This window comes from Ahaetulla prasina, chromosome 3, assembly GCF_028640845.1.
Source record: "Ahaetulla prasina isolate Xishuangbanna chromosome 3, ASM2864084v1, whole genome shotgun sequence".
Classification (NCBI taxonomy): Eukaryota; Metazoa; Chordata; class Lepidosauria; order Squamata; family Colubridae; genus Ahaetulla; species Ahaetulla prasina.
This window is the reverse complement of record NC_080541.1, coordinates 137,564,424-137,589,660: the sequence shown is the minus strand read 5'-3', so window position 1 is coordinate 137,589,660 and position 25,237 is coordinate 137,564,424. Positions and strand designations below refer to the sequence as shown.

At 38.4% G+C, this 25,237-nt stretch overlaps 1 protein-coding gene across 1 annotated transcript in view; it reads right to left on the bottom strand.

Moving 5' to 3' along the window:
* Positions 1–25,237, bottom strand: part of VAV3 (vav guanine nucleotide exchange factor 3) — a 230,998-nt gene that overhangs the window by 156,106 nt on the left and 49,655 nt on the right. Inside the window, exon 2 of the mRNA XM_058179240.1 lies at positions 18,244–18,360. Within this exon, the coding sequence (XP_058035223.1) occupies positions 18,244–18,360 (117 nt within the window). The remainder of the gene's footprint in view (positions 1–18,243; positions 18,361–25,237) is intronic.

The following is a 25,237-nucleotide window of genomic DNA, read 5'->3' as shown; positions in this document are numbered from 1 at the left end:
AGATAGCAGTCGCAGCTAGGACTTCATGTTGTGCAACAGTTGTAGCCTTTCCTACGCTCAGTTGCTCAATCCCTAGTCATTGTAACACTCTACATGGGGCTACTCTTGAAGAGCATTTGGAAACTACAGCTGGTGCAGAGTGCAGCAGTGCAGGCAGTTTTTTGGGGGGGAGGGCAAGAATGGCCCCTATAACACCACTGCTCCATGAGCTGCATTGGTTACCAGTCTGCTTCCAGGTGCAATTCAAGGTGTGGGTGATCAACTTTAAAGTCCTTCATGGCATGGGTCCAGGTTACTTGAGGGACTGTCTCACCCCACCGGGATTGGCGTTTACCCACATATGCCGGCAGAGGAGTTGCTACAGTCCCGTCAGCCTGAATATTCTAGCTGGCGGGATCCAGGAGGATGACCTTCTCTGCTGTTGCTCCTACCCTCTGAAACATTTTGCCCCCTCCCCCCCATGTGAGGTTGGCCCCAAACCTCGTATCTTGTCGTAACAGCCTAAAGATGTGGGTGCAGTAGTTGGCTTGGGGTCCCAGTGGGGGAAGAGAACAATGGAGATGGTTGATTGAGTAATAACATATCCCACTTCCCCCTACACTCCACCCCACCCTCCCCCATGTGTCCTTAGTTTTAATGTCTGGTTTTAACATTTTATGTTTTAACTGTATATGTAACTGTAAGGTGCCCTGAATTATCCTATGATAAGATGGGAGGCCAATCGTTGGCCCCCAGGGAGTTGGTTCGCAACTTAGGCGTTCTCCTGGATGTACGGCTATCGCTAGAAGAGCATTTGACAGCCATCGCCAGGGGAGCTTTTTATCAGGTACGCCTGATTCGCCAGTTGCATCCCTTCCTGGACCGGGATTCTTTATGCACCATCACTCATGCCCTCGTTACCTCCCGCCTGGATTACTGCAATGCTCTCTACATAGGGCTTCCCTTTAAGAGCACCAGGAGGCTCCAACTGGTACAGAATGCGGCTGCGCGGGGGATAGAGGGAGCATCTCGTAGCTCCCATATAACACCTCTCCTACGCAGCCTGCACTGGTTGCTGGTGGTCTTCCGGGTGTAATTCAAGGTGTTGATTATCACCTTTAAAGCACTCCATGGCTTGGGACCAGGTTACTTACGGGACCGCCTACTGCCATGAACAACCTCCCATCGACCTGTGCGCTCTCAAAGGGAGGGCCTCCTCAGGGTGCCATCAGCGAAGCAATGCCGGCTGGCGACTCCCAGGGGAAGAGCATTCTCTGTGGGGGCACCTGCCCTGTGGAATGAACTACCTTTGGGACTACGTCTACTCCCTGACCTCCGGACCTTTAAGCGCGAGCTCAAGACTTTTTTGTTTCATCGAGCAGGGCTGGCCTAATGGTAATTTTAATGGGGGTTTTATTGGGGCTTGTTTTTTACAATTTTATTTCACTATTTTTAAATTTCGGCCAATTGAATTAGATTTTTAAAGATTTATTCTGTTTTTTAACTTTTGTGTAATTACTTTATTCTGGCTGTAAATTGCCCTGAGTCTTCGGAGAAGGGCGGTATAGAAATATAAATAATAAATAATAAATAAATGTTATGGATGGATGGATGGATGGATGGATGGATGGATGGATGGATGGATGAATAGATGATAGATAGATAGATAGATAGATAGATAGATAGATAGATAGATAGATAGATAGATAGATAGATAGACAGACAGACAGACAGACAGACAAACAGACAAACAGACAAACAGACATACACACACACACAGATAGATAAATTGAATTTTCCATACAGTTTTTTTAAAAAGATGCGGAGAGAATAAACACTAATGCGTGAAAACTTTACATAGAGAGATAAAACGCTGAAGTCTTATCAGGCTCTTAAAAAAATCCTGACTATGGAGCTATTAAGCAGTTTAGCATCTTCCTTTCGATACATCTCATCTTGGAGCGCACCTAAGGTGACTTCCGTTCCAAAAGCAGGCATGGATTCAAGGTCTAAGTGAGCAGGTTCATCCAAGAACCTCTCAGAAATGTCTGTAGTGACTCTCAGTCATCCAGGTCACACTTTTTTCTTCAACAAGGCACCTGCACTGTTTTTTCCTTGAGGAGGATGAAAAAAACGTTTCACTTTTCATCCAAGAAGCTTCATCAATTCTGATGGCAAGGGGGATGGAAGAATAGGTAATCTCTGAAACTGTTCTTACAAGCATCCTACCCAGACAAAAAAGGGGTTGCAACTGGTCTATAATTTTTGCCTTCTTTTTTAGCTAGGTTACAACTTCTGCTTTAATTTTAAACTTACGTACACGTGATCTCCATCAAAGACTAATAATAAATATTTTTAAAACTTTGATATTTTTGTACAGGTTACCATAGAAAGAAGTTGAAAATGCAAGGTCAAGAAAACAATCTCTCTCCAAATAGGGAACAAAAACCATGACAGAATAAAACAGCTCTTCAGATGGTACACTAACTAATGTCAGATTCAATAAATTGTAGCACACAGTAATTATTATCTGGCTATGGACACTAATAAAACTTCACTCTGTAGATGACAGAGAGAGAAAGAAAGGGGCTGTGGGGGGGGGGGAAAATAACCTCAAGCAGAAGAATGGTGGGAAAGAATTAGTAGAAAAGTGACCCACAGGTTGATATGTGATAATAAGGATTGGGGGAAATGGAATCAATATGCCTGATAGGAAAGATCCCAGCCCAAAACTTGTAGAAGTAATTGATGAAAAAAGAAAGGCTTTTAGAAGGGATACTCCTAAATTCGGAGGAGGGGGGAGGATGAGAGATGCAGGATATTACAGAGAAATTTCCACTGTAAGTTATAGAGGGAGATAGTATGGAAGGTCATGGTGCAATCTATTCCTCATTTACGAAAATTGGTATTTTAGTTCCAGACTCATCTTCCACCTCAGCTGCCTTTTCCTTAGCTTCTTGTTGTCTTATTCCTGGACACTTTGGCCTCAGGCTGTTGCTAGCAAACGCCACATCAGTTTGTAATAAGACTATTACATGGGCCTGGCATATATAACCAAGATCAGTTGGATAAGGAGGGAAAAATAGTCTTAGCTATTAGCCCAACAGGCTTGTGGCTTGTTCAACAATCACAACTCAAGGTTAGGAAAGAGGCACTATGACTGGGATTCCTTAGACATTGTGGAAATTGTGTCTGTAGAGTCTGGTGGGATATAAAAACCTAAATAATAATTTAGGTTAGTTAATAACCTAAATAATTCCTCAGGTCATAAAAAAGCCGTGTGTGTTTATACTGAGTTAGTACAATCTATTGGATGCTCTCATTGAAGATGGACAGGGACCTTTAGACATATTGTTATTTTCTACACAAACAAAATTCACTATAATTTGTTTGGAGATAAAGAATATTGCAAAGACATTCATATAAAGTAAAATATATATACCACTTAATGAAAATGTATGGTAACTTGAATGAAGAAAAAGGAACATCAAAAAATGATGGGTTATTTCAACTTGGTTATCCTAACATGGGATACTATGCTATTAGTACAATAAAATGACTTATTTTAATCAATAACTCAATCAAAAATAACTGGTACAATAAACTTTCCTACTATCAGTTTTTTTAAAAAAGCACTACTTCAATGGTGAGCTCACGTCATATTTTTTAAATAAAAAATCTTCTTGCTATTGCAATGACAGAAGCAACTAATATTTTTTCAATCATTTGAAGTGTGAAAAGATGAATTTTACTTAATAAAAATACTTTATAGTGAGAGTGGAGTCAATAATTCAACATTAATTCATAACGATGTTGAGCTCTCAGATGATTAAACTGTTATGAACTATAAAAAATAAACTTGAATTCTTGAATTCTTCATGCAACTATTATTTTCCTAAGCAACTAATTTGGAGATATAATTTAGCCTAAATAGATATATAACCCAGAGGATTGCAATCAAATTGGGGAAATTAGTGAAACGGATGCAAACTGTAGGAAGTTGTCATGAGAAACAAGGAAATAACTTAGTTCCAGCTATTTGGGATCTCAAGATTGTTCATCATCAGGGTGTGATAAAGACGAACAGGGAGAAAGAAGGTCATTGAGTCAATGAGATGAGATAATAGAAGGGAGTATCAGAGGACTTGCCAGAAAATAGGAATAAGGAAAGAGGGAGGTCACCTTGAAGGAGATAAACAAAACTTAAAAGAGTTTGAAAATGAAAAAAAAAAATAGTATGACAAAGGCATAGAAAAGCACAGGTGTAACGAAACAGATTTAACTCAGGAAGCCAGACCTGGGGGGGAAAAAGAAAGAAAAATCAGTTCTTACTTTAAGAACACAACGTAAAGAAATGAAAAGGAATCAGAGATTTCAAGAAGGGCCTCTGGTGGCTCAGCAGACTAAGTCTGTCTGTTATTAACACAGCTGCTTGCAATTACTGCAGGTTCAAGCCCCACCAGGCCCAAGGTTGACTCAGCCTTCCATCCTTATAAGGTAGGTAAAATGAGGACCCAGATTGTTGTGGGCAGTAAGTTGACTTTGTATATAATATACAAATGGATGAAGACTATTGCTTGACATAGTGTAAGCCACCCTGAGTCTTCGGAGAAGGGCGGGATATAAATGCAAATAAAAATTAAAAAAAATAAAAAATAAAAAAAGGGAAGCTTGTTTGGAGGTTCTAGCAAGGGAATGAAGCTATTGTATATCCTTGACTGAAGATCCATACGCCCCTAAAATCCTCTTCCACCGAATGTACAGTTTCGGGAGGGATGCACACCGAGTGGTGAGGGAGGAAGGGGACATCTGCCTAACGAGCCAGATCAGCCTCATCAACCCTGGCGATCAATGGGGTGAAAGATAACGCAGCCAGATCGCTCTCACATGCATTTCAAGGGAAGCAAAAGGAGAAATTCAGAATCAGAAAGGAAATGAACCTTAAAACCAAGAACTAAGGAGGGGAACCTTTAAACCAAGAACCAGCATTACTCATGAGCCAGGCAGCTTAAGAAAACAAACAAGAAGGTAAGAGGCCAAGTACAGTATTCCAACTGGAAAAGTGAGTGATTGAACTTTTCATGAACAAGAGGGGAGGGGAGGGGCCCAAAGCTGCCTACCTGCTCTATGCCAGGCCTGCCTGCATTCCAAACAGGTGAATGGGGGGAGGGAGGGAAGGCAGGTTCCACATATGGAAAGAATCAACCCAATGAAGAGAAGAAAGAGAACTGAAGCCACCAAAGTGAGGGGTGGGTTACTATGTTTAAAATGGACTGAGTTTTGAAAACAGTCAGTCTGGTGGGTGAGTGAGTGAGTGAGAAAGAGGGACTTCTCCAAAGGAGGACTGGGGAGAAGGGGCAATTTCATTCCTATTGAGTTCAGCATCTATTATTTTATATATAAAGTTGTTTTTGTGCGTCTACATATTCATGTAATGGGTCTGCACCAATCTCTGCTTCAAATCAATAGTGTTGTTCTCAACCTTTGATTCCGAAAGGAAGAAAGTGAAGGGAGATCTATTTAAAAACTAGAAAAGTGTTGGGCTGCTCAGTCTAAATCAGGGGTCTCCAACCTTGGCAACTTTAAGACGTGTGGATTTCAACTCCCAGAATTCCTCAGCCAGCTTTGGCTGAGGAATTCTGGGAGTTGAAGTCCACACGTCTTAAAGTTGCCAAGGTTGGAGACCCCTAGTCTAAATGGTGGGCATTTAAAACTTCCTGATGGTGGTGGGAGAACTACCAGAAAGCTTGCAAGAAGATGTTTTCAGTAGGAATCAGAAAAGAAACCGTTGGAAAGTGATGGCTGAGAATTTCTCTCAAGACTAAGATGACTATGATTTTTAAAAAAAAAAAACAATAGGTGGGAGGTATCTAAAAAGAGCTACCTATTTTGCATCTTTTCTCACAGATATTTACAAATTTACATTAAACCACTGCAGTGAAACAAAGAATGATATTAATCTGTTTTGCTTAATTTAACTAAATGCACTAATGTCATTACATGGCCTCAGTTATTCATTAGTCTAAAGCAGGGGTCTGCAAACTTGGCTCTTTTAAGACTTGTGGACTTCAATTCCCAACTCTGGGAATTGAAATCCACAAGTCTTAAAAGAGCCAAGTTTGCAAACCCCTGGTCTAAAGAAATATACAGCTAATCTTGATGAAGAAATAGATTAAGGAAAAATGACAATTCAATCCTGGGATGTTGAAAGACCTAAAAAAGAAACTCAAAATAACTTTGTCTTGATTCTGTTAAACTGTTGGACAAGGACCTGGTAGATTTTTAGGATTCTGTTATTATATCCTACAACGCCAAAGTAGTATAGGTAGTCCTTGACTTACAACAGTTCATTTAGTGACTGCTCAAAGTTATAACAGCACTGAAAAAATTTGAAATATGATTATTTTTCATAGTTTGGACCTTTCCAGCATCCCCATGATCATGTGATCCAAATTCAGATGCTTGGTAACGAGTTAATATTTAGGACCTAAGCTCATGTGATCACCTTTTGCAATCTTCTGACAAGCAAAGTCAATGGAAAAGCCAGATTCATTTAAAAACCAGGTTACTAATTTATCAACTGCAATGATTCATTTAACAATTGAGGCAAGAAAGGTCATAAAATGGAGCAGAATTCACTTAACAAATGTCTCATTTAAGAACAGAAATTTTAGGCTCAACTGAAGTTGTAAATTGAGGACTACCTGTATTCTTATAATCCTAGTGCCTTCTTCTTGACCAGGCCTACTTCAAAGGGCTGATAATAACAATTGATGGTCTTTGCTTCAATACATGACACCAATGTGCATGTCAGCATGCCAGGATGTGTCACATCCTGTCCATATACTTTGAGGTACTATAGTTACAATCTGACCAAAGAAAAAAGAACATCAGAATTGCTACCTTGCATATCTTGTTGCTTTGAAAACTAGGCCATTTCCTGTCTATTTCCATTTCAACGCTCAAAGCTGGGTCTCTCCCTATCCCTCCCTCCCTCCCTCTTTCTCTTCCCATATACATATGTAAATATATACATGCATACATATACATACACACATACACATGCACATATATACACATATACACATATACATACATACATACACATACACATACATACATACACACACACACACACATATACAAATATATATAGAGCAAGAGAGAGAGAGGAAGGAAGGAAGGAAGGAAGGAAGGAAGGAAGGAAGGAAGGAAGGAAGGAAGGAAGGAAGGAAGGAAGGAAGGAAGAAAGAAAGAAAGAAAGAAAGAAAGAAAGAAAGAAAGAAAGAAAGAAAGAAAGAAAGAAAGAAAGAAAGAAAGAAAGAAAGAAAGGCATGTATTTCACTGCCCCAACCAGCAGCTATTTAAATAACACTTGCATAGTGTCAATCCAGCTTTATAATCAGCTACCTCAGGTGGTTCATCTTGTTCCACTGCATCATATCCAGGATTTCCGGAGCATCAACAGCCTGATTAAAATGACTGCATACAGTATGACCTATTATTCCATTATTTTTCTGGACTCTGCTCTATTCCTTTTGTCTGAGAAAGAAACAGCTATTTGAAAAGTATTCAGCCAGGTTTCCAGCTGTCAGATGACAATCCAGCCCTCCTGAGGAGTAGCAATATTTCAAAAATGACCTTGTAACATTTTTGACGTCATGCCATAAATAACCCAGCAACTATTACAGCACCTACTCCAATAAAAATATGAAGCTTATGTATTTGCTTTCATGGCTTTGAAAAATCAGTACAGTATGAAATCATCCCAGAGAAGTAAGGCAAAAAACAATGAGATGTATTTGAATTAACTTTTTGCACCTTGCCTTGATTTCAAAAAGCAGCAGACCAAACATTTTAGAGACAGAAATTTCTATGAAGAATAGTCCTATCCTACACCAGAAACCTTCATTTTAAAGCAAGCTCTTGATGCATCACTTTTTAACCTTCTTTAGGGCAAAAATAAAGTTGAAAAAATGTCAACTCAAATTTATTGATTTTGCAATAAATGCTTCTTTTCAATATATTTACAGAATTATAGACACAAAAAGAAATATGTAAGAAGGAACTTAAGGAAAAGCTGCTGCGTGGCACTTTCCCAAATTCTGCATTTCAGTGCCCACAGGCTCAACAAAAATATCTGTAAAAGGATGGTTCCATATGAATATGGCAAATTTTTTGATTCAGCATTTTCTAATCCATAACATTTTTCTAATCCATAACACAATTCATCACATTTTTAAGGCAACACAAAACTATTTCACTATATAATAACTGTGCTAAAATAGCTCGACCGTAGATTCAAAGCCAAATTTACATTGTGGAAGGGGGCAGGTGTATGGAATTGATGCATAAGACAATTCCAACCAAAGGACCGCTCTGGAGCAGAAAGTGATTCTAAAATGTTACATAAGCTGTGGAAAGTTTTTTCCATTAATGCAATTATTCTATATCAGTTAAAATAAATCTTTAGGTGATGTTTCTGCCAAGCAGAATCAAGAGATCATGATGAAATACTTTCATAAAACCATTCAGTAAAGACTAGCAAAATATGTATCTCACAAATAACAGATGCTAAGTTTCTTATTTTTAAATGGAGAATCAGTCCACCTTTAAGCACAAACAAATTTATGCTTTAAAGATTACATTAAAAGGAGCTAAAGAAATTCAATGTGCAATACTAAAGACTGTGCATATAGTCCCAGCTATTGTTACACCTGCTGTTAAATGAGTTTTTTGTAGCACAGAGAATGGAAGATAAAGGAATCATATATAACACTACAGCTACAATTCATCATCTGTGATCTTTGCCAACAATCCTATAAAAAGCTGTTAACAGTTCTCTTGAAACAGGGAGGAAAAAGCAAACGCAAGTTAAATGTTTCTTTTTATGTATGCTTTGAATATCAAATGTGTATCTTTGCTGTTTCTACAAACGGACTCTTAAACTAAAAATAACACCCTTTTCATCATTTTCATTCTTTGGCAAGAGAGACTGTTGCATTGTATCAAGTTATGGCAAGATCCTTGATTAAGAAATAGAAACTGTAATAATTGCATGCTCACACAATGTATTACTGAAAACTCTTTAGTTATAATAAGTGTAGAAAATCATGCAGCCATATCCTTATCGGAGAAAATCTTTCTTTTTTGTGATCCTTGTTTCCAGAAAATTACAGATTCTGCATCACCTCCTTTAACTGTTCGTCAGTATGTCACAACTGTGTTAGAAAACACTAGTTTCCCTTCATATCACACAAAAGAATAAATATAATGGAATACACTCCACTTGCACAATTTTGTTCTTTCTAGCGGCAAATTTAGATATGGAGTGTTGAAAATATGTTAGTTAAACTGAAAAACAAGAAACAAGAATCAGCTTGCTCAAGGGGATCACAATGTCTTTCAGGACCAGTTCTCCCTCATTAAAAAAAAAATATGGGACACAGTTCAAGGGAGGGATATAACCAGGGGTGGGCTGCTGGGGGTTCGTGAGAACTTCTAGCTAAGATTCTGTGCAGTTCGGAGAACCCCCAAATCCCACTCCTGGCTGGCCCCGCCTACCTCACCCCTCCCAGGAGTCCCCACGCAGCCCATTTTGGATGCAGGTAATTGTAGGGCATGCATGGAGGCTCGGGAAGGGCAAAAAATAGTCCTAGCTTCAAGAAGGCCAGAAACGAGTTTATAACCTCAGAAGGCCTCCAGAGCCTGGGGAGGCCATTTTTGCCCTTCCAGAGGCTTGAGAAAAGCCTCCGGAGCCCAGGGAAGGCAAACCACCTCCCGGCATGGTGGAAGAGGTTGGCTAGGCGATACCCACCGTAGCCACACCTACTCAGCAACTGGGCCCCTTGTTTTAACAAAACCCTTTGTTAAATTTTTGAAGCCCACCCGTGAATATAACCCTGAACACAAGCACTCATTTATGGAGCCGGGGTGGGGGGGGAGGTGTCTACCTTGTTCTATAATAAGTACAGCCAATCCCTGTTCAGATATTGAACTTATTAGGAAACAATTTGTTAACATTTATCACAAGCCAACAGGACAAGGGAACCCAATATAACAGATGCAAGACAAGTTTTGATCCATACCTAGCAGTGGAATATGGCTCTATTTAGGCAATCAGAAGATCTTGATATGCAAGTAATTAGGATCAGTCCTACTCCTTTCCAACTTATACTATGACATCATCTACACTTACAATATGTCTGTCTGCAATAGGAAGGCCTTCACATGATTTTTATATAAGCTTAGAATTTGCAACTCTTATATCGAGGGAACCACAACTTAACCTGTGGTTAAGGTATGAGGCTGGAAACCAGGAGACGGGTGAGTTCTAAACCTGCCTTAAGGACAAAGCCAGCTGGTTCACTGTCTCTCAGCCCTAGGAAACAGGCAATGGCAAACCACTTCTGAAAACCTTGCAAGAAAACTGCAGAGATTAAACCAGGCAGTTGCCAGAGGTCACAAAAAACAAAAACACCTTCCACTTAGTGGTGTCCCCACAAGTTAAGGCTGTCTATTGAAGCCATTCACACCCATAGGCCACCAGCTGTTCACTGATATCGCAACCTGACTTTGCAGAAGGGAGGGACCATTCACATGTCTAGTTCTACACTTGAATGTTTTCTTCAAAGGGTTTAATGTACTACCTACATTTATAGTCCTGAGTAATTATAGACAGTGAATGTAAAAATTTCCTAGAGAAAATGAATGACCTGCATAATCCAACAATTTGGGTGTAGAAGTACTCATACAAGAGAGGTGGAGAGTGGGAAGAGACGGCAGCAGTTAAAGCCAAGGAATACAGTTCATATTCTGGGAACGAGCTTAGGTAGTAACCCTCCTCCACTATAGCGCCTGCAAATGAACAGACCCAATATTGTGTCTTATTCACTGTCTACTGCTGACTCCAAGACCTGAAGGTACTCAATACTAGACACAACAAGCAAAGAAGTACCAACTCATCAGTTCACGAGGTTCCCATTTCAAGAACCAGCCTCCTAAATACCAGATCTGTACAGCAACCTAACAGGAACTTTATGCCTAGACTGCAAAAAAGAGAGGTGGATGTAGGGCTGCACAGCCACTTACATTACTTATAATACATAACCAGGAGGCTTCAAGTCACTTAATGGCTGTTCACACAGTTAACCCAATGAGCCCTTTCCAATCAGTGGTTCTCATAGCACCAAATTAAATTAACTGGATCAAAAGGGGATATTTCGGGTTTTCCACCTACATCCTCCAGGAAGTGCACAGTTTTCCTTGAAGTAGGATAGTACTAGTAAGGTACCTCAGGGCTTCCCCTTTAAGAAGACAGAAAGTAGAAGATAGCTTGGCCATTTCAGTCAATTGGCATTTGGAGGTTTTTCCTGCACTACTAGGCCTTGGCAATGAGCTTTGTAACAGAGAAGCTTTTTTTTTCAGCCATCTTCTATCATAATTTTCCTTCGAAGAACAATGAGCAGAGTTTCTACTTTTTCAGGATAAATAATGCCACATAGTTGACTAGGTCAGGGGTCGCCAACCATGGCAACTTTAAGACTTGTGGACTTCAACTCCCAGAATTCCTCAGCCAGCAAAGCAAATCCCTGGACTAGGTGATAGTTTAATCTCAGATAAATTTTGATCTAATTTGGGTTAAGATAACATTCTCCTAACCCATTTATATTGTTCACAACATGCACACCTTGTTTCAGTTAAGGCCAGTAAGTTACCTAGGTCCTACCCTACTGAAATTTTTAGTAGTGAAGTATGCTGAGTTTTAAATTCCACAGATACTTTTTACTTTTCAAGTGAGGAATTCAAGCATGTGTTTCATGGAGTAATGTCAGATTGACTGATTAACAGTGACATCTCCTTTGACTGAAGATCAACTCCTGTTGACTCCTGGGCATGTCCACGTTTTTCATTCACATCAGTAGACACCTTGTCATTGCTTTCTTCCAATATGTTTTCTCAGCTACATAATCTAGGCCAGGGGTCCCCAAACTTGGCATCTTTAAGACTTGTGGACTTCAACTCCCAGAATTCTCCAGCCAGCATAGCTGGGAATTGAAGTCCACAAGTCTTAAAGCTGCCAAGTTTGAAGACCTCTGATCTAGGCTACGTCCCTGGAATTTCCTAAAGGTTGTCCACCCAATCAATATCAGCCAAGATCAAATCTGTATGTTGTGTAATGCTAAGAAACACATATGCATGACAATAAGCTACCAAGTTTTGCAGAACTGATACTAAAATTTGAAAAGTAAAGAATGCAGAGAATTCTTATACAGCATATTTTTAGCACAGTTCAAGGGTCTGAGCGCAATCATGATCATGCAACTTTATTTATTGAGTGGATCCTGGCTCAGTATATGGTAAAGGGAGAGACGGAAGAAAAAAAGAAGAAGCAGCAAAGTTTGATCCTAGAAACAAAAGCCTACGGTCACATAAAACTGGAATCAGAACAATATGGAATAAAAGCAAAATGGGCAGAAGAGGATTAAAGAAATAATGCCCGCATCACAAAAATATCCTTCCAGTATTTGGAGTTGTTAACAGTAGAGCTATGTAGCAGTCCAGAAAAGAAATCATGTTTATATCTAGTTTATATCTCCATAGCAATGAAAGAAGAAGAAAGGTGGAAAAACAGTTCTAATTTTACGCAGCTTCTTTTCTAAAAACTCTACACTACTAACTAGAGCATACAAAACATTTGCTAGACCTATTCTTGAATACAGCTCATCCGTCTGGAACCCATACCACATCTCTGACATAAATACAATAGAACGAGTTCAGAAATATTTTACTAGAAGAGTTCTTCGCTCCTCCGAAAACAACAAAATACCTTATACCACCAGACTTGAAATCCTGGGATTAGAAAACTTACAACTCCTTCGACTTCAACATGACCTGTGTTTAACACACAAAATCATCTATTGCAATATCCTTCCTGTAAAAGACTACTTCAGCTTCAATCGCAATATTACAAGAGCAAAAAATAGATTCAAGCTTAATGTCAACCGCTTCAAACTTGATTGCAGAAAATATGACTTCTGTAACAGAGTTGTTAATGCTCATTACCTGACTCCATAGTCTCTACTCAAAATCCCAAAATCTTCAACCAAAAACTGTCTACTATTGACCTCACCCCATTCCTAAGATGACTATAAGGGGCGTGCATAAGAGCACAAAAGTGCCTATCGTTCCTCTCCTATTGTTCCCTTCATTATATCAATTTAATATAGTTGATGCATTTTTTTTTGCTTATATATATATATATATATATTCTTCAAGATATGTTGTTTTATTTATGACAATGTTTGTGTATACTGTTGTGACAAAAAGAAATTTAAAAAAATACAACTCTTCTTGCCATTACAAATAGAAAAGTTCAGTTTAAAACAAAAATATGCTTCTTAAAAACAGCTAGAAGCAAGGGTGAAATGTAAAATTTGTTATTATCAGTTCTGTGGGCGTGGCTTGGGGGTAATGTGACTGGGTGGGCATGGCCAACTTTTTTTTTTTTTACTTTTAAAAGAATTTTTTTCGGGTGGAGAACAAATGCTTTTAAAAGTTAAAAAAAAATCTGATGATCGCGCAGCTCAGCTGGGCATGGGGGGACAGGGATTTTTTTTTTTTAATTGAAAAAGTTTTAAGAAACAAAAACATTTTTTCCCCTTTTTCCCCCCTCCCCCCCACAAAACCCCTTCCCCTTCCCCCGGTTTGCGGATCAATCACAAGGTATTGTTATACATAAACCAAACATAGAGTAAAATTTTCCCTTCTAATCCAATTAACCTCATCCAAATCTTTTCATCTCCCAACCCCCTCCCCATTACATAAAATAATACTTCCTAATTATTCAAAGGCAGTCTGATATTTCTTAATCTGATATCTGTTTTGTAGATAATCAATCCATTTTTTCCATTCAATTAAATACCTTTCCTGCGTATTGTCTTTCAAAAAAGCTGAGATTTTAGCCATCTCAGCCAAATTAGTAACTTTCAATATCCATTCTTCTATTGTAGGTACCGCTTCTTTCTTCCAGTATTGTCCAATCAACAGTCTTGCTGCTGTTATTAAATTCAGAATCAATTTAGTCTCAATCCCTGTACAATCCGTTATAATTCCCAAAAGGAAAAATTGCAGCAGGAACTTTATCTTCTTCTTCAGTACATTTTGAATAATCCACCAAATTCTTATACAAAAGGCCTTAATTTTCTTGCAAGTCCACCAAATATGAAAATATGTAGCGTCATCACAATCACACCTCCAACATTTCGCTTGGATATCAGGATACATACATGATAATTTTTTGGGATCTAAGTGCCATCTATAAAACATCTTATAAAAATTTTCCCTTAAATTCTGTGCTTGTGTAAACTTAACATTTCTAACCCAGATTTTCTCCCATATTTCCAACATTATTGGTTCCTGAATATTCTGTGCCCATTTTATCATACAGTCCTTTACCAAATCCTTTTCCGAATATATTTCAAGCAACACATTATACAATCTCTTTATATGCTCCTGGGTCTGATTTCTAATTTGCTTTATTAAATTTTCCTCCCTTTGCATTATACCAATTTTTTGATCTTCTTTCCATCTAGCACTTAGTTGCCCATATTGAAACCAAGTATAATTCCTCCCTTCTTCATTTAATACCTGTAATGATTTTAATTGGGGGGACAGGGATTTTTGCTACCAGTTCTGTGAACCACCAGCCACCGTCACTACCGGATCGGGTGATCCGGTCCATACCGGGAGCATTTCACCCCTGGCTAGACAGTAAAGAGAATAAAACAACACTACACAAATGGTGAATAGGCAAGGAAGAGCTTAAGTCACATAAAAAATTGTGACAAATAATACTTTTGTCTGCCTCTCAAGTGAAGCCAGGGCCTGCAGTTATAAATTCATAATCTTGAGTTATTTTCCATTTCTCACAAACCTTTAGATAGAAATCAGTATTACACTGCTTTTTTAAAATTTGAATGCTATGGCATTTGTTCAAGACAAGTAGATTGAACTCAAATTGTATTTTGCCATTAACAAAATGCAAAAGAAAAGACTAGAGACAAAAGGCACAGCGAGAATAATAATCCACTTGAAAACCTTGCCCTGATGGGCATTGTACTTGTACTGAATATAAAACTAATCTATATAAACATACTGAAATTATTTCTCCCCAATAATAATTGTTAATGCAGCCCCACATTTGCCAACTACAGACAAATGATACTAAAGTGAGAGGATGGGAAGGAGGAAAAGCATATACGGTAGTTGTACTTGACTTACGACCAGAGTTAGGATCAGAATTTCCATTGCTAAGAAAAACAGTTGTTAAGTGAATCCCATCCAATTTTACAACCTTGTTTGCCACGATAGCTGAGCAAATCACTGTAGTTGTTAAATGAATAATACCGTCATTAAGCGAAACTGGCTTCCCCCACTGACTTTGCATATTGGAAGCTAGCTGGGAAGGTTGCAAATGGTGATCACATGACCCCAGGATCAGTAGTGGGTTTCAAAACCCATTGCTACCAGTTTGCTCGTGGGTGCGTGCGCAGAAGTATCCAGGTGGGTGGGCGGAGCCTCCCATCGCCACCGCTATCAGTTTGCCCAATCCGGGGCAAACAGGTAGCAACCCACCACTGCCCAGGATGCTACTACCATCATAAATATATGCCAGTTGCCAAGTGCCTGAATTTTGATCATGTGAACATGGGAGAATGCTGCAACAATTGTAATTGTGAGGACCCGCTGTAAGTGCCATTCTAAATTCAAATGGTTGCTGAATGAGTGGTTGTAAGTCAAGGAATAGCTGTAAGTAATGCCAGCAAGGAGACTGAATAGAGGCAGAAAGGCAGATAAGTCACCCAGTCTCACTAAGGCTTCCTATGAGCACCATCCTTATCTCTAGAATTATCACTCTTAGAATATGCCTTCAGTAAAAGAAGCCAGCGCAGTCCTAGGCTGCATTAACAGTATAGGATCAAGATCACACTAAGTGTTAATACCACTTTATAATGCCTTGGTAAGACCACCCTTGAAATAGTGCATCCATCCATCCACCAAGCCACACCACACCCACCAAGCCATGCCCACAGAACCGGGTAGTAAAAAAAAATTGGATTTCGCCACTATCTGCACCAATACATTTGTAATTTTTCTTGGCACTTTTGTTTGGCATTTTTATTCTCCTTCTTCTTTCTTTTCTTTTTTAAGAATTGTCTTAAATTCTCGGGGAGGGAGGTAAGATTGTCTTAAATTTGAGGTTTTCTTCCTTTCAGGGTTTTCTTCCTTTCACATAAATGTGAGCATTCTAATACGAAGCATATTCAAAGCATTTATCTCTAGTTGGCCTAGAAAACTGGATCAGCATTAAGGGAGGAAAAAAACCTGTACAGTTTCTAATGACTCCAAATGTGTGCCCACACTGCAGGCTTCCAATGATGTAACGGTTTTTAAATTAAAAACCGTGGAAGTTCTGTGGGAAAGGTCGGATAAGGAATTATCAGTAACTTTCCAAGATTCCTCCCAAGTATCCATGACATTCAGCGTACAGTTAAAAAAAATCTAAGTTGTTAATAGAATTGAACTAAAACTTTTTGAAACTGCTAAATTTCTCCAGACTAGAATTCATTACTCCCACTTAGAAAAAGGAATAGAATATAGAATAACTGAGTTGGAAGGGACTGTTGAAGACTCCTTCCACTTATGACTGTAATTTTGTTGCTTGTATGCTTGTATGATTTATACTGATATTGTTTCCTGGTTGCTTATTTGTAGCCTATCACTATCATTAAGTGTTGTATCATTAAGTGTTAAATTTGTACTCTATGACTATCATTAAGTGTTGTAAGTGTTGTACCTTGATGAATGTATCTTTTCTTTTATGTACACTGAGAGCATATGCACCAAGATAAATTCCTTGTGTGTCCAACCACACTTGGCCAATAAAATTCTATTCTATTCTAATTCTAGTTTAATTTTAAAATAGTACAGGGTGACAGATACTTAACTATGGCTTTCTTGAAATTTGGTTTCCTAAAAAAAAAAAGTTTACAAAATACCAGACAAAAGAATAAAACTATGTGTCATCCTTCCTGTCCAAATTACTTTAGAAATGATACATATCCATGTTAGTGTAATTCCTAAAGCTCACAGAGGAAACACATTGAGTATCAGCAACCAGAGCTGCCAAAAAAAGCATAATTTTTTTTTAAAAGTGTATTCTACCCTTGATAAAACCATGTCTACTATTACATTAAGCGTTCCTTCCTTTCAAATATTCTGGTAATTACAATCACAATTTATCTTCAGTTAATGGAGTGTCAAGTTGGGAGGGCTATTTCCGATTGGGTAAAGCTGATAAATTATTTCAAGATTTGGTAATCTTTTTAAAGAAAGGTTCCCCTCGCACATACATGCTAGTCATTCCCAACTCTAGAGGTGGTGCTCATCTCCGTTTCAAAGCTGAAGAGCCAGCGCTGTCCAAAGACGTCTCTATGATGTGGCTGGCATGACTAAAAGCCAAAGGCACACAGAATGCTTTTACCTTCCCACCAAAGGCGGTCCCTGTTACGTACTGATGTACGGAGCACCCATTTCCATACCCACTGCTGACTGGCTAATCTAGCGGTGGGAAAAATAAACCGCTGTCAGTGGCCAGCGAGACTGTCAGAGCTGTTTAAAAAGAGGGCTCCAGCAGCCTGCCGGCGCAATTTTTTTCTGATCGCGGCTGAAATAAAAGTGCTGAACTTTACTACGGCATCCTGCCTCTTCTATTTGCACCCCCTATCTAACAGTCCCTATTTTGCTACTAGCATTTTTTACGTGCTTTCGAACTGCTAGGTTGGCAGAAGCTGGGACAAGTAACGGGAGCTCAGCCCGTTACGCAGCACTAGGGATTCGAAAAGGTTGAACTGCCAACCTTTTGATCAACAAGCTCAGCGTCTTAGCCACTGAGCCACCACGTCCCTTCAGTAATCTTTTTATTTCCACCTAAAGGGATGAAACACTACCTTTAATTTCCCTGTGACTATACATATTTATAAACATTTCCCTGTGTGAAGAAAACAAACTACAATCACAGGGATTGCAAAGACAATTTTGAACAAGAGCTAATCCATTATAATCAAGATGAATTTCCCGTTAAAAAACTAGTGTACCTACTAATCAGTCATCAGTTGCATCAATAAAGAGAGTAATCATTCTGCAGTAGTTGCAACATACATAAACACGGTCATATAAACGTAAGGAATTTCTTGTAAATACCTTTCCAAAATCACGAACATCAAACAAGTCAAATGCTTCAAAGAGTTCGCTCTTCTTCATGCCAAATATTTCACAGCAGGCAGAAAGGAATGTTCTTATATTCTTCAAGCACAGAAACTAAAGAGGAAAAAAGATAATACTTTTAGTAAATTATCTAATTATCAGCAAGGATATTCAATTTCATTCAAAGGTGTGTGCCTCTCAGGGACTTTCCCCAATTATTATAATTTCCTAAAACCTTTATAAAAGCTACACCATGAAACCTTTGCACAGAAAGGTCAGAGAAGATAACAAAATGCTTGATGTTTCCTTTGACTAACAGGTCCTCCAATGTGTGGAAAAACTGCTTTTGCTTTTCCATTTCAAACAGAACTCTTTCGTTGGAAGTCTATTACTCAAGAAAAAAGAAAATCCAATTTCCCTGGGTTTATGCTATTGGTTTCATGATTCTTTAAATGATCACCTTGATGGTGAGGACATAGTAAAACTACTTTTTCTGACTTTGAAAGTTGCCATTAAAAGCAAGTATCCAACTCCTGAGCAATAGAAATGCACAGTAATTAGTTAATTACCTAAATTCTAATTGTGGTTATAGTTGCCTTTTTAAATTACCCTAGATGTTAACTCCGTAAATACACAAGTTGTTAATTATATAACTAGTTAACATTAGGGAACAAATGTAACCAAAATGCTTTATTGGAAGATAACCAGATTCTGCAGTATATACAATATACAGTATTTTCCAGTACTTAAAATTTAAAAAGCCACAAATGCTTATGGCAAGAGCAAAATGAAAAGTAACCGCACCCCCTACAACATAATACCTAGAAGCAAACAAAGTAATAACCAAAAGCCAACATGGGTTTGTCAAAAACAGATCATGCCAGACTAATCTTATCGCATTCTTTGACAAAATGACAAAATTAGTAGACCAGAGGAATGCTGTCGATATAATTTACTTGGACTTCAGTAAAGCATTTGATAAAGTAGACCATAACCTACTACTAGATAAAGTAGAAAAATGTGGGTTAGACAGCACCACCACCAGATGGATTCGTAATTGGCTGACCAACCGCACTCAACGTGTAGTCCTCAATGGAACTACATCCACATGGAGGGAAGTATGCAGTGGAGTACCCCAAGGCTCTGTTTTAGGCCCAGTACTCTTCAACATCTTCATCAATGACTTGGACGAGGGATAGATGGGGAACTCATCAAATTTGCAGATGACACCAAGCTGGCAGGAATAGCCAACACTCCAGAAGATAGGCACAAGTTACAGAAAGATCTTGACAGACTTGAACATTGGGCGCTATCTAACAAAATGAAATTCAACAGTGAAAAAGTAAGGTTCTACATTTAGGCCAAAAACAAAATGCACCAGTACCGTATATGTGGTACCTTGCTCAATAGTAGTACCTGTGAGAGGGATCTTGGAGTCCTAGTGGATAACCATTTAGATATGAGCCAGCAGTGTGCAGCAGCTGTTAAAAAGCCAACACAGTTCTGGGCTGCATAAACAGAGGATAGAATCAAGATCACGTGAAGTGTTAGTACCACTTTATAATGCCTTGGTAAGGCCACACTTGGAATATTGCATCCAGTTTTGGTCGCCACGATGTAAAAAGATGTTGAGACTCTAGAAAGAGTGCAGAGAAGAGCAACAAAGATGATTAGGGACTGGAGGATAAAACATATGAAGAACGGTTGCAGGAACTGGGTATGTCTAGTTTAACAAAAGAAGGACTAGGGGAGACATGATAGCTGTGTTCCAATATCTTAGCGGCTGCCACAAAGAAGAGGGAGTCAGGCTGTTCACCAAAGCACCTGAGGGTAGAACAAGAAGCAATGGGTGGAAACTGGTCAAAGAAAGAAGCAACTTAGAACTAAGGAGAAATTTCCTGACAGTTAGAACAATTAATAAGTGGAACGACTTGCCTTCAGAAGTTGTGAATGCTCCAACACTGGAAATTTTTAAGAAAATGTTGGATAACCATCTGACTGAGATGGTATAGGGTTTCCTGCCTGGGCAGGGGGTTGGACTAGAAGGCCTCCAAGGTCCCTTCCAACTCTGATGTTATGTTATGTTATGTTATGTTATAATGCAAATACTAGTAAACAACACAGAATGGAAATACTGGTAACTAGCATTTTAAAAATATTTCCTGCTCTGCATCTCAAAACAATGCGATGTAAGACAACTGATTTGATCTGAGAAAATCTGCTGATCCGAATATTTCCATTTCAACTGCTAAAAAGCAACTTAAATGCAAGCTGTTTTTTAGACTCTAATAGCACAATTGAGTCATCTTTTTCAGTTTCCTCCTCCTCCTTCCTTTTTTCTCCCTTGCCTTGAATGGAGTGTAAGCCATATGCCTTCAAGAATGGATATTGCTGCTGCAGAAGAATCTGCTTCTACACCTCCCCTCATATATATACAAGTTAGGGCAACAATTACCAAGGTAAGGCAAAGGCAAAAATAGTATTGTTTATTTTTTTCTACCCAACACATCAAAAGTGCCTTAATCTAAAGGCCAAACTCTCTAGAATGGTGCTGCTTTGGCCTGTTTCCAAAATAGTTGCTTTTGAAATACCCTCTGGATGGACAGTGTTACCTAAAATAGGGGGCCACCAGGAAGAATGCCTATCACTTGCCCTTCAACTCAAGAAGGACATCTGCAGAAGGCACCTCTATAGGTCAAGCAGGTCAAAGGAGGGTGGTTCAGTTTTAGCAAGGCATTGACTGATATACATATTTGAAATTGTAAGCTGCCCAGAGTTCATTGATTTAAATGTGTTGGCATAGAAAATGAATAAATGAATGAAAAATGAAATGAAATGAAAGATCCAATGCTGAACTGTAAATAGCTTTAAATGTGATAACCGTGAGTTTGAATTGGGCCCAGAAGTCTACAAGCAATCAATTCAGTAATTTCAGAATAGTTGTTATTCCCATCAGGAATCCAGTTGTCCTATTTTGTGTCAACTAAGTTTTGGATTGTCTTCAAAGGCAGCTTGATGTAAACAGCATTTATAACATTTAGCCGGATGGTAGGGTAAGCATTGGTCCAAGCTTGGTCCAAGTAAAATCACACCAAAACTGGGTGAAGACTTCCTTGGCCACATCCTCCTGTTATATAAGTAGCAGCAGCAAGTTGAGAAGTACCTCTAAATCATGAATTTTATGGAGAGATATCCTCATCCATTCTAGAAGCCAATATTTTTTGGGAAGAGAGCAATGGTTCCCATCTGCTTCTTGTTTTGATAACAGATGGACTGATTTGGTATCAAGCTGTTTCCTTGTCAACCTTGTGAGAGAACCTGTTCTCACACAATTTTGTTCTAAAACTCACATATTTTGTCCTGAGGTACATGTTTTCAAACAGTCTACCTTAAAGGGAATCTTTTCTGCATCAGTATCTGCATGATGTACTGTGAATACACTCAGAGAATTCCATAACATAGTCCAAGAAATGCACACACTTTTACAAGACCCTTGCAGGTCCTGAATAAAATATTCAAAGTATTATGTATTGCATGAGAAAAGTTAGAGAAACAAGGTACTTTTCGGGGGGGGGAGGGGGAGGAAGTGTATATTGAATTTCTATCTCAGATCTCACATAGTGTTTTTAAAAATCAAGTTATTGGTTTTTTTTTTCTTTTTAACGAAATAAAAGATATATCCTATGCAGCTAAAAAACAAAATAACTCTATTGTACAAAGCAAAGGACCAATATCCCCTGGGAAGATGAAAACTTGAGGCAGAGGATTTCCTTATAAATTCCCTTGAGTGAGAAAGTTGTAAATTTATGTTTCCAAATCAGTTACTCCATTATGATGAGTAAGTGATGTTTAAGAAAATCAAGATTGGAAAGTTTTATAAACTGAGAAAGAGTTTTGTTTCTTTTCTATTTCATTTTTCCATCCCTTCAGGCTTTTTACAGGGGAGAAATTACCATTTTTCAACGGCATAAAAATATCCACAAAGTTAATATACATATGCTTTGGGTGATGTTACGCAAAATTAGTAATCTATGTATACTCTATGTTTTATAGTAGATAATAAATCAATGTGTAATATGATACATCCATGGTGAAATGGGGCTATGACATTGACTGAAGTTAGTCAGTGTATTTAAGAGCATTGAAACAACTATTTATCAGCATTTGCCAATCCTGGCTCCAAAGGAAAATGAGATACATCTTTGGTTACAATACTCAAAAGTAATTCCTTTAAGTAACAAGGCCCTTGACAATAGGATGAAATCACTCCTATTGCTTGAAAGTGCACTTTGAGTGTTTGGTTTCAGATTTAATGACCCCATAGCCAACTCCTTTGTCTTTCAAACAGATTAAAAGATTATTCTTAACCTTAACCTAATCCAATTAATTGTCCAAATGTGGTATTAATGCTTCTATAGGAAAACAGACTTTATACTTCCAGCTTTTCATCATTTGTAGGGGGTCACAAAAACAATTTTACAGCATAAAACTATGTAATGCTAAACATTTTTGAACTGATTATTTTTTACAAAAGGGAAACATCGATAGAATGAGTAAACTTGACTATCTTGACTATGTTGCTTTTCAAATAAATAAATCTGTATGTTTAAAGAAAAAGAAGAATAGGCTGTATTGTTTCAAAGGCATGAAAACTTGGCTGAAGCAGATTTTGTAAAAATGTCAAAGCACATCTTAAAATGTGTGCTATTTTATTATAATAAGTGAATCTACTTCACAATTCTAGAGGGACAGCTACTCCATGAGTAGCAAACCATTTTTTAAATGAAATACTCCATTTCAGAGTAAAAGCATCAAACCTAACTTGACAGCTCCTGTTGCTGACTCTATGGTGGACAAATAGCTATACATAAATAATTTTAAAATGTATTTTATTTATATAACTTTTCCAAATTACATTTGGATCCTGAAATGAGAGAGGAACTGTAATGTAAAAAATATACAGTACCAACTATGAAAATCTTTTTATATGCATCATTGGCTGAATGTTAGCAATTAATTATTCCAAAATATTTTACCCACTATTTGTTGCTTCAGAGGTTTTTTTAAAAAAAGTATTTTGCTTATATGCATAAATTGTACAATAGGTTACCTACAATGCCTTTAATGCAGGGGTCTCCAACATTGGTCCCTTTAAGACTTGTGGACTTCAACACCCAGAGTTCCTCAGCCAGCTTTGCTGGCTAAGGGACTCTGGGAGTTGAAGTCCACAAGTCTTAAAGGGACTAAGGTTGGAGACCCCTGCTTTAATATATACCTGACAAAATTAAAATCATAGAGCAGTGGTGAAATCTAAATTTCTTTCCTACCGGTTCTGTGGCTTGTGGGGGGGGGGGTCATGTGACTGGGTGGGCGTGGCTATGTGACTGGGGGATCAAAAGACAGAAACTCACTAACAATATCCTGCTGGAGCAGGGTTGGACTAGATTTATTTTATTTGCATTTGCATTTGCATTTATATCCCGCCCTTTATATCCCGCATTTATATCTCCAAAAACTCAGGGCGGCTTACACTATGTTAGCAATAGTCTTTATCCTATTTGTATATTTATATACAAAGTCAACTTATTGCCCCCAACAATCTGGGTCCTCATTTTACCTACCTTATAAAGGATGGAAGGCTGAGTCAACCTTGGGCCTGGTGGGACTAGAACCTGCAGTAATTGCAGGCAGCTGTGTTAATAACAGACTGTCTTACCAGTCTGAGCCACAGAGGCCCTGTAGGTCCCTTCCAGCCCTGGATTATCCTCTGAAAATGCATCTAGTGACAAGTTTGTAGTCCTTCCTCTCCTTTTTCCTGTCTCCCTCCCTCCCTCCCTCCCTCCCTCTTTCTTTCTTTCTTTCTCTCTATCTTTCTTTCTCTTTCTCTCTCTCTCAAACCCCCAACCCCCATTTTTTGCCTAGCAGGCTTCAGCTTTTTTATTTTTAAAAAAATGCTAAAAGTAAAAAAAAAAAAAAAGCCTCTGACAATCAGGCACCTCAGCTGGGATCCTCAGAGCCTTGTTTTAACCCTTTAAAAGCATTTTTTTTTACAACCTCTTCGGCCGAAGCGGTTGTTAGAAAAATGCTTTTAAAAGTATTTAAAAAAAGGCTCAGCTGGGCATGGAGGGGGCAGAGATTTTTGCTACCAGTTCTCTGAACCACCCACCACCATTGCTACCGGATCGGCCAATCCGGTCCAAACTGGGAGCATTTCACCCCTGTCACAGGGATTGTCACATGTCTTATACACTTGGAGGCTCTATTAATGCAATTTTGTAAAAGAAATTTACAAAAAAGTTAAACATAGTGTAATTTAAAAATTATAAACCTAATGCTGCTTTGAAATAGCCAGCATTGCCTTCCCTGTCCAAAAGGAATCTTTACATAGCTTTCTTCTTTCACAGTGGGGCAATGGAGACTAAGGGAAAGATTTAAACATAGATTTCTTAAATTTGTATGCAGAATTGATAGCCCTGCTTCCCTAATCTAGTGTTCAAACTCCTACCCTCAAAATGACGCTATAGAGCACTGCACACCAGAACAACTAGACACAAGAACAGTTTTTTTCCCAAACGCCATCACTCTGCTAAACAAATAATTCCCTCAACACTGTCAAACTATTTACTAAATCTGCCCTACTATTAATCTTCTCATCGTTCCCATCATCCATCTCCTTCCACTTATGACTGTATGACTGTAACTTTGTAACTAGTAATCCTTATGATTTATATTGATATTGATTGTTTCCTGATTGCTTAATTGTAGCCTATGACTATCATTAAGTGTTGTATCATTAAGTGTTAAATTTGTACCCTATGACCATCATTAAGTGTTGTACCTTTTCTTTTATGTACACTGAGAGCATATGTACCAAGACAAATTCCTTGTGTGTCCAATCACACTTGGCCAATAAAAAATTCTATTCTATTCTATTCTATTCTATTCTATTCTATTCTATTCTATTCTATTCAAATCAGTTATTCAGAATTTC